The sequence below is a fragment of the Bos mutus genome, chromosome 16, assembly GCF_027580195.1.
Source record: "Bos mutus isolate GX-2022 chromosome 16, NWIPB_WYAK_1.1, whole genome shotgun sequence".
Lineage (NCBI taxonomy): Eukaryota > Metazoa > Chordata > Mammalia > Artiodactyla > Bovidae > Bos > Bos mutus.
Window position 1 is genome coordinate 18,393,891 of NC_091632.1, and position 9,402 is coordinate 18,403,292.

The following is a 9,402-nucleotide window of genomic DNA, read 5'->3' on the forward strand; positions in this document are numbered from 1 at the left end:
TCACAACTCATTATCCTAGAGAAGTAGGCAGAAAACACACACACAAACCAAGCTTTAAAAATCTACTTCCTTCAGTTGGTATCTCCTGTGAAGAGCTGGCGACCAAAACAGTGAAAATCACTGCAGCAGAGAAACAAACGCCATAAAGCAGATCTTTTGGACGGTGAGCATCCTTAAACATCCCGGTCACCTCCGCTTCACTTGTTCATGGGAGGACAGGTTACAGCGGTGACCCCTCAATCTCAGACTGACTATTTACAGGATAAGTGCTCAGGGTCAGTTTTGAGGGGAGGAATTTACCTTTATTTCCTCTCTCCAAGAAGCAACGTCGGGGTGGTGGCAAGAACAGTATTTTTTATGTTGAAAACAACTTAGCTAGAAAAAGAACCTACAGGTACGTATACACTGACTACAGCTATTACAGTTCATTCGGTCAAGTAAAAAAATAAAAAAATTAAAGTATTAATAAAAAATATTAAAGTATTAATAAAAAATTAAAAATTAATGGATGTGCGTACATCTACACGAGGTTAAGAGTAGTCACTGAAACCAGGACACATCTGAAATACATGACATGAGTAAAACATGTCAGCCTTTCTTGGCCCGATTCTCCCCAGTCTCTCCAGACTGTGACTTCCTCGGCCCCCAAAAGCCGAGGGACCAGACGTGGGGGGACGGGGGCGGGGGCGCGCGAGGGAATTCCCTGCGCTCCGGAACGTCCCAGCCCCCTGATCAATTCCGGGAGAGGAAGCAAGCCAGGAGGCCGCCCTCCCCACCCACGCCCTCACCCAGAAAATCTACCTCGGACCCCCTCTCGGAAGCCTCGGTCCCAACCGCGACAGAAGGAAAGGAATCTGGCGCGAAGCCCGGCGCCAGCGGCGGAGAAACCGGCCGAGGGGCGCTGGAAGGTCGGAACCGGAAGGGGGCGATCCTCTTTGCACCCACCGTAGGGAAGCCAAGCGCGACTCCCCAAGTTTCCGATTTTCTAGTTTGCGTAGCTAAAAAAAAAGAAAGAAATCCTACCCCAACCCAGGTCTTGCGCAATTGTTTAAGTAGAAAGAGGGGGAAAAGTTTTGGAAGGGGGGAAGGAAAGGCGGAAAGAAACAGTCATGCCGTCACGTGGGCTATTTCACGCATAAAAGGAAGGTCCTCTCCGTTAGCTTCCAGTTGTCAAAGGACTCGCAGTGAACGTCAGAGGACGCCCCGGAACTCCGCACAGCGCCTCCTCCGGCCCCGCAGCTCCGATCCGCGCACCTCCACGCCTCCGCCGGCCCCGCGCCCCGCCCGCAGCCGAGATGCTCGCCCGGGCCCTGCTGCTCTGCGCTGCCGTGGCGCTCAGCGGTGCAGGTGAGTGAGTTCCTGGCGCCTGTGCCCGGGATTCCGCGGCTCCGTCCACCCGGGCTGAGTTTCTGCTCAGACTTCTCCCGGGAACTCCAGGTATTATAAATACCCCCAGAATTCAGAGGCCGAGTCCGGACGGATAGCCCCGCTTTGCCCTCAGCTCTGATCTTCATGGGCCAGTTATTGCACCCATCTTTTCTCATCTGCTAAATAGGAACGGGGATACTAATTTGCAGGTTGTCACAAGAAGATCTGATCAATATATGTGAGGTGCTTTTGTATAGCACCTAACTGCTATTGAATGAAAATAATTGTATTATACAATTTCCCTAGTTAGTGCTTTCCCGTCCCAGGGAATACCAGATTGTTTTTTTAAGATAAACAGAATAGCTTAAAAGCAAGCTGTTTTTATTTTGCAAATTTCTTTATAGTTGGTTTTTGTCGTTTTTTTTAATGTAAATTAAGTCACGCCACCTTAATACTGTAAATCATTCAATGATCTCTCCTGACACGTAGAATAAAACCCAAATTCCCATAAAACCCGAAGGATCTGCCTTCACCTTTTCTGAACTTAGCTTCCAGCTCTCCCTCTCCTGCTGTCAGGCATGCCTCAGGGCCTTTGCACTTGTTTTCCTCTCAACTTAGAAGGTTCTTCCTCCAGATCTTTATCCAGCTTTATGACAGAGAAGAAAGAAGTAGGAAAAAAAAAAAAAAACCCAAAGTTTGATTAAAATACTTGATCTATTCACTTTAGTTTTGAAAGTCCTACTTTGAGCCTCTTCTAAAGGCTAATTTGAGCATCTAAAGTTTCTAAGAAAAATTTAGCAACATGATTTCCCTGGTGGAATATTCTGTTACCTTTATTTAGAAAAGGAAGTTGGTATTTCTACATTATAACCATTCTGTGAGGCAAGTCGGGGGGGAAAAAAAAAAGTTTTCCCATGACTACCTGTATATTTCTTGAATTTTTTATTGTGAAGTTGACTCATAGTAAGTAAAGCAATTAAATGCTTAAGATTGACACTGAAAAATTATTCATTCACTGTCTGTACTGTTTTTGTAGCAAACCCTTGCTGTTCCCATCCATGCCAGAATCGAGGTGTATGTATGAGTGTAGGATTTGACCAGTATAAATGTGACTGTACCCGAACAGGATTCTACGGTGAAAACTGTACCACACGTAAGTTTGTTGTTGAGTGCCCTCATTTGGAATGGGGTATATACAGTTATCATTTTACAGAATTGTGCTTATAATGTGTCCCGTTCATTTCTTTTTCTTCTCATTGCAGCCGAATTTCTGACAAGAATAAAATTACTCCTGAAACCCACTCCCAACACAGTGCACTACATACTTACCCACTTCAAAGGAGTCTGGAACATTGTCAATAAGATCTCCTTCCTGCGAAATATGATTATGAGATATGTGTTGACGTGTAAGTACACATCACTTTCTAGTGTTCTCAGCTGCCTCAAAGAGAAATGTACTTTACAAATTTTAGATTTTAAAACTTAATTCAAAACATGTTTAAATATACCATTTTAGTTTGCCTACTATCTTAATGGCCAAAAATATTGACATCTGAATCCCTTGAAGTTTCTAAAGTTCTGTCTCACAGGCAGAATTCTACTTAAAATACTGCATGCTTCTGCTGACCTTCACTGTTCTCCACAGTTTGTGAAAGATGCCTGGTCCAGTTGTTTATTGAATGGCCATGGGGCACAGAATTGCACCCATTAAAATAAATGAATAATTTGGATTGGGGTCGGCAAGAAAGTAACTTTTATTTCTAATGTGAGTGTCAAGCACAGACGTTTTGCTCATGGGCCTCTTGAACAATAAGTGGATGGTTATTTGAAAAAAATGAAAATGGCTAGACCAAAACATCTTCTGTAAAGAATATATACTTTATCAAAGATGCCTTTTAATGCATCATTCTTTCCTCTTTTTTGAGCACCAGTAGCAGGCTTTAAAGTATGATTGCTTTAAAATAGAGTATCTTTGTATTAATTAAATTAAATTTATTCTAGTGCCACTTTGTACATTATACAATAAAAGTGAGCATTGATTTGCCTTGTGGATGGGAACAAATAACATTTTTTTTCCTCTAAAATTTCAGCGAGATCACATTTGATTGAGAGTCCGCCAACTTATAATGTGCACTACAGCTATAAAAGCTGGGAAGCCTTTTCTAACCTGTCTTATTATACCAGAGCTCTTCCTCCTGTGCCTGATGACTGCCCAACACCCATGGGTGTGAAAGGTGAGTGAGAGGAGACAGAGTTATATTAACTGTAACTGGGATTGGATTGATACCTAGAAATTTTGATCCCAAACTATGATTATTTGTTAATAAAACCATTTTTTCCCTTCTTATGTATATCTCTGGATATTTTTTGAAATTGTGAGTCCATGTAAACTATTCCATGGAAGGAAATAGGCATTTTGGTATGAAAAAGTGAAAATGTTAGTCACTCAATTGTGTCTGATTCTTTGCGACCCCGTGGACTGTGGATAGCCAGGCTTCTATGTCCATGGAATTCTCCAGGCAAGAGTACTTGAGTAGGTTGCCATTCTTTTCTCTAGAGTATCTTCCTAACCTAGGTATCGAATCTGGGTCTTCTGCTTTGCAGGCAGATTCTTTATCATCTGAGCCACCAGGGAAGCCCAGACATTTTGGTATAATGTCATATGTTCTCAAATTCTTTCATTAAAACTGAATTGATACTAGTTAAAGTAGATTATTCAGTAAGAGGCTGTTCCCCTATATCTTAGAACTTCCATTAATATGATCCTGTTCAAAGTTGTATTTTTCCTGTAAGTGAAGAAGACCCTAGTAAATTGACAGTTCACTCTCCGCTTCCTTAAATATATAGATGGGTTCTTATTTTGGCTTTCTCATTTTTTATAGGGAGGAAAGAGCTTCCTGATTCGAAAGAAGTTGTGAAAAAAGTACTTCTAAGAAGAAAGTTCATTCCTGATCCCCAGGGCACAAATCTGATGTTTGCATTCTTTGCCCAGCACTTCACCCATCAATTTTTCAAGACAGATTTTGAACGAGGACCAGCTTTCACTAAGGGAAAGAACCATGGGGTGAGACAGAGTTAAATGAGAATTTGTAGCAAATCAAGTTCTATGTGTAAAAACCTTAATGGAGTTTCCATTTTATCTCACTGGTTGAATAAAAAAATACATAACACATACTTACATACATATATACAGATTATTATTTGTAGTTTGACTCATGTTTTTAGTTTAAAATATTGGATCTGCAAAAAAGTTGTCTTCAAAAAAATTTGTTACCTTGATTATGCTGCCTTAAATATTATAAGGTGAGATTTTTGCAGCATTATTATCTCTTGGGTTTCAGTGACATAGCTTCAATGAATAAGTATTTTATATCAAAACATTTTCTGCTGCTTTTTAAAAGAAATATCATATAATTAGAGTGAAAATTTCTTATACAGGCTCCATATGAGACACTAATAGGAGACATTTAGATTTATAAGCTATGGGGTTATTTTTAGTGGATAAGCAAGTTAATTTATTATTTTGTGGCTGTGAAAAAAAATGTGTTACTGAAAATTTTAAAGCAAACTACATCATCACATTATCTAGTAATAAATACATCCTAGACATTTTACATAAGAACAACTTCAGTAGCAAATCAAAAATTTTCCATAATCTTCTAGGTGGACTTAAGTCACATTTATGGTGAATCTTTAGAGAGACAGCATAAGCTGCGCCTTTTCAAGGATGGAAAAATGAAATATCAGGTTTGTTCCATTTAAATATTAAGAATTCATTACCACTCACCACCCACCTATGTTCCAAATCTCTAATGATGAAAATTTGTTTCTTACCTCTTCTTACTGATACTTTTTTAGATGATTAATGGAGAGATGTATCCTCCCACAGTCAAAGATACTCAGGTCGAAATGATCTACCCGCCTCATGTTCCTGAACACTTGAAGTTTGCTGTGGGCCAGGAAGTCTTTGGTCTGGTGCCTGGTCTGATGATGTATGCCACCATTTGGCTGCGGGAACACAACAGAGTGTGTGATGTGCTTAAACAAGAGCATCCAGAATGGGGCGATGAGCAGTTGTTCCAGACAAGCAGGCTAATCCTGATAGGTAAGCAAGAAGAGCAAATCACTTAAAGAAAATCCTCTTCCTCAAAGAAAACTAACTTGTTTCCTTTGCTTGGGAGGAATATAATTCTGGGGGAGTGTCATGCATGTACAATCACCTGCTCCATATTCATTCAGTCCTTCAGCTGGATTGCTCAGACACCTACCTCTCAATGGAGGAAAAGAAAATCTAGATAAGAATGCCAAATGACCAGTTGCATTTCAGTTGCTTGAACATTTGTGAGCAGAAAGAATTCATGTTTTCAATTTTTTATTTTGTGCCTGTAGGAGAAACTATTAAGATTGTGATTGAAGACTACGTACAGCACTTGAGTGGCTATCACTTCAAACTGAAGTTTGACCCAGAGCTGCTTTTCAACCAACAGTTCCAGTACCAGAACCGTATTGCTGCTGAGTTTAACACGCTGTACCACTGGCATCCCCTTCTGCCTGACGTCTTTCAGATTGATGGTCAGGAGTACAACTATCAGCAGTTTATCTATAACAACTCTGTCTTACTGGAACATGGTCTCACTCAGTTTGTTGAATCATTCACCAGGCAAAGGGCTGGCAGGGTAAGCATTATTAGTGAAAAATAAAATAAAACAAAGGACTGGTTGGTAACTAGAATGTCTGCTGCAGGAAAGATTTTTCTTAAACTTACTGAAAGATTAATTATTGCTAGTAATCTTTCCTTGAAATAAGAAGGCTGTGTAATATATATATTTAATATTATATGATCTTGATTATAATATAATTTTACCATTATAATCTAAATCATAAAAATAATCTATAAATATTCCAAACTTATAGTTTAGGTCTCCACTGGTAGCTTCAGTTTACCTACTTGGCACTCAAGGGATGTTTTTAAAATAGAAATCTTGGGAATTCCCTGGTGGTGCAGTGGTTAGAATTTCTTGCTCTCACTGCTGAGGGGCTGGGTTCAGTCCCTGGTCAGGGAACTAAAATCCCACAGGCCACTTAGCATGGCCAAAAAAAGAAAACAAAAAAAAATCTTACATATGCCTAAAACTCAATTAATGTGTTCTACAATTTAATTCATATTCCACAGGTCGCTGGCGGTAGGAATCTTCCAGTCGCAGTAGAGAAAGTATCAAAGGCTTCAATTGACCAGAGCAGAGAGATGAAATACCAGTCTTTTAATGAGTATCGCAAACGTTTTCTGCTGAAGCCCTATGAATCATTTGAGGAACTTACAGGTGGGAAACGGTTTCTAAACTCCTTCAAAGAGTCAAGGGGCAAATGGAAACAACACAGAAATTGAAAGCAAATTGAGCGAAGGGGTAAAACTCTTCATTTTGTCAAAAGTTTGACATTGGTTGTATCTTTGTCCTTGTCACCCTCACAGGAGAGAAGGAAATGGCTGCAGAGTTAGAAGCGCTCTATGGAGACATAGATGCCATGGAGTTTTATCCCGCCCTTCTGGTAGAGAAGCCCCGTCCAGACGCCATCTTTGGGGAGACCATGGTAGAAGCTGGAGCACCATTCTCCCTGAAAGGACTTATGGGTAATCCTATATGCTCTCCCGAGTACTGGAAGCCTAGCACTTTCGGTGGAGAAGTAGGTTTTAAAATCATCAACACTGCCTCAATTCAGTCTCTCATCTGCAGTAACGTGAAAGGCTGTCCCTTTACCTCATTCAGTGTTCAAGATACGCACCTCACCAAAACGGTCACCATTAATGCAAGCTCTTCCCACTCTGGACTAGATGATATCAACCCCACAGTCCTACTAAAGGAACGTTCAACCGAACTGTAGAAGCCTAGCGATCATATTTATTTATTTATATGAACTGTTTCTTTTAACTTAATTATTTAATATTTATATGAAACTCCTTGTGTTACTTAACATCTTCTGTTAAGGAGAAAAAGGGGGTCATGCTTGTGAAGATTTTCATGTTGATTTTAAAGATGTCGAAGTTTCTTCGAGTTAAAGGGGAAAGCAGTTTTCATTCTTCTGTACAATCCAATGGGAAATGAGTATGACATTTTTTACTTGAATTTCAACTTATAATAAGAACAAAAGCTAAGTTTGAACATGTAAGTGCTGTTGCAAGATGACAAAATGCTGCACATTTCGACACTATCATATTTCCAGGGTGTCTCCTATGATGCCTGAGAAACAGCTGTCTACTCACTGGTCCTTTTACAGTCTCCTTTTAGCCATTTTCAGATCAGTTTACTTCGACTATTTTGTTTTCCTGGTTTTAAGGTCTGAGTGTGTTTTTTTGGACTCTGCCTGTACTTTCTTACCTGAACTTATGCAAGTTTTCAGGAAATCCTCAGCTCAAAACTACTACAAAAGGCCTTTACAAAAAGGTATACATTCATTTTAAGTGAAAGGCAAAGAACTTTACAAATAAACTATAACCTGATTAAGAGCCCAATACCTTAAAGCTCTAGGGGGTTCTCGACACCAAGAACGTATTCCTATTCTGATTAATGTCTTTCCTCATTTAAAAGCAAATAATTGCTGAATAGTTCCCAGGGAGACAATGCTTCTTTTCCACATCTCATTGTCAGTTGACATTTTCTGGTACTGTATATTAATTTATTGAGAGCTATTATGTCTTCTTAGGATGACTATTATAAACTGGGTTTAAGGCTACATGATGTTCTTTGTTGGCATTATGTCAGAATCAGGGTATCTTGTGGGATTACCTCTCCAAATTATTACTATAACATTAGTGTTTGGATTAAGATTTGTGAAAACATGTGAGGAATCCAACTCTGGTATACTGAGATGGAAAGTTGGAATTCGCCTTTAAGGCTTACCTACTCACCAGCCCACAGAGAACGTTGTCTCGTTACCCTGGATGTGCTGACACTGACAGTGTGTACGTTTTTGAAGGACTTGTGGATGTTTCATTAATTCATTCACCCCTAACTTCTGGAGAAACATTCTTTACAAAGCACTGTGGGTCTTAATATTTTTAAATCATGCACTGAAAATCAGTATTTATGTAAATAATTGAACAGGTATGCCTGTTAGGCAAAGGGAGAAAAATGAAATTTCATTAAAGAGAAATAACTCAGGGGAATTTTCAGGATTTTATGTTTAAATGATTTATGGTTAATAAAGAGTCAATAGTAGAAGAGCTTGTATTAAAAAAACTGTTACCTTCATTGATTTTTTAAAAAAACTGATTTGTTAAATATCTGAATGAATCTGGGAATTTGGAATATATGAGTGTTTTGGTGCCTCAGACTATGATTAAATTAATTTATGTAAACTGTAAGTGTTGAAACAAATAGCTGTTTATTTTTGTATTATTTAAAAATTGAAAACCTCTTCTAAAATAAATTTTGACTGTTTCTGTATATCTTTGTCATGAGATGATTTCTCTAAAGCATTATTCTCCTATCTCTTCCAAACCGGACTGGCCTTTAGTGACATTGTTCTGCCCTCCATCATATAGAGGTCTTAAGGTCACTATTATAATCTCTCATACATGGAAACACTGTATTAGAAATGGGTGCTTTGTCCTATAGAAGAGAGATAGCAACAAACTTATTTTCATTGCCTAATCTTCAGTTTAGTTCAGTTCAGTCGCTCAGTTGTGTCCGACTCTTTGCGATCCCATGTATCACAGCACGCCAGGCCTCCCTGTCCATCACCATCTCCCGGAGTTCACTCAGACTCACATCCATCGAGTCAGTGATGCCATCCAGCCATCTCATCCTCTGTCGTCCCCTTCTCCTCCTGCCTCCAATCCCTCCCAGCATCAGAGTCTTTTCCAATGCGTCAACTCTTCGCATGAGGTGGCCAAAGTACTGGAGTTTCAGCTTTAGCATCATTCCTTCCAAAGAAGTAGGGGAAAAAGTACACAAAAGGCAAAGAATAAGGCAAAGCTGCTAAGGAGGAACAGAATTTAAAAGAAAGTTGAAAGAAGGAGAGATTAAGTTCAGTTGG

The 9,402-nt window shown here is 39.4% G+C and overlaps 1 protein-coding gene across 1 annotated transcript; it reads left to right on the forward strand.

Annotated features, from left to right (window-relative positions):
• Positions 1 to 815: 815 nt before the first annotated feature.
• Positions 816 to 8,804, forward strand: PTGS2 (prostaglandin-endoperoxide synthase 2). Its single transcript, XM_005901273.3, has 11 exons — positions 816 to 908; positions 1,161 to 1,347; positions 2,405 to 2,521; positions 2,631 to 2,774; positions 3,459 to 3,602; positions 4,251 to 4,432; positions 5,032 to 5,115; positions 5,227 to 5,473; positions 5,758 to 6,044; positions 6,542 to 6,689; positions 6,839 to 8,804. The coding sequence occupies exons 2-11, from the start codon at positions 1,296 to 1,298 to the stop codon at positions 7,246 to 7,248; spliced, it is 1,815 nt and encodes a 604-aa protein (XP_005901335.1). The 5' UTR covers positions 816 to 908; positions 1,161 to 1,295; the 3' UTR covers positions 7,249 to 8,804.
• Positions 8,805 to 9,402: the final 598 nt, after the last annotated feature.

Excerpts from the sequence above, each read along its gene's own strand:
- PTGS2 (XM_005901273.3), top strand. The coding sequence starts at position 1,296 with ATGCTCGCCCGGGCCCTGCTGCTCTGCGCTGCCGTGGCGCTCAGCGGT. Across the intron at positions 3,603-4,250 it reads AACACCCATGGGTGTGAAAG|GGAGGAAAGAGCTTCCTGAT; the intron begins GTGAGTGAGAGG and ends CATTTTTTATAG. Across the intron at positions 4,433-5,031 it reads CTAAGGGAAAGAACCATGGG|GTGGACTTAAGTCACATTTA; the intron begins GTGAGACAGAGT and ends ATAATCTTCTAG.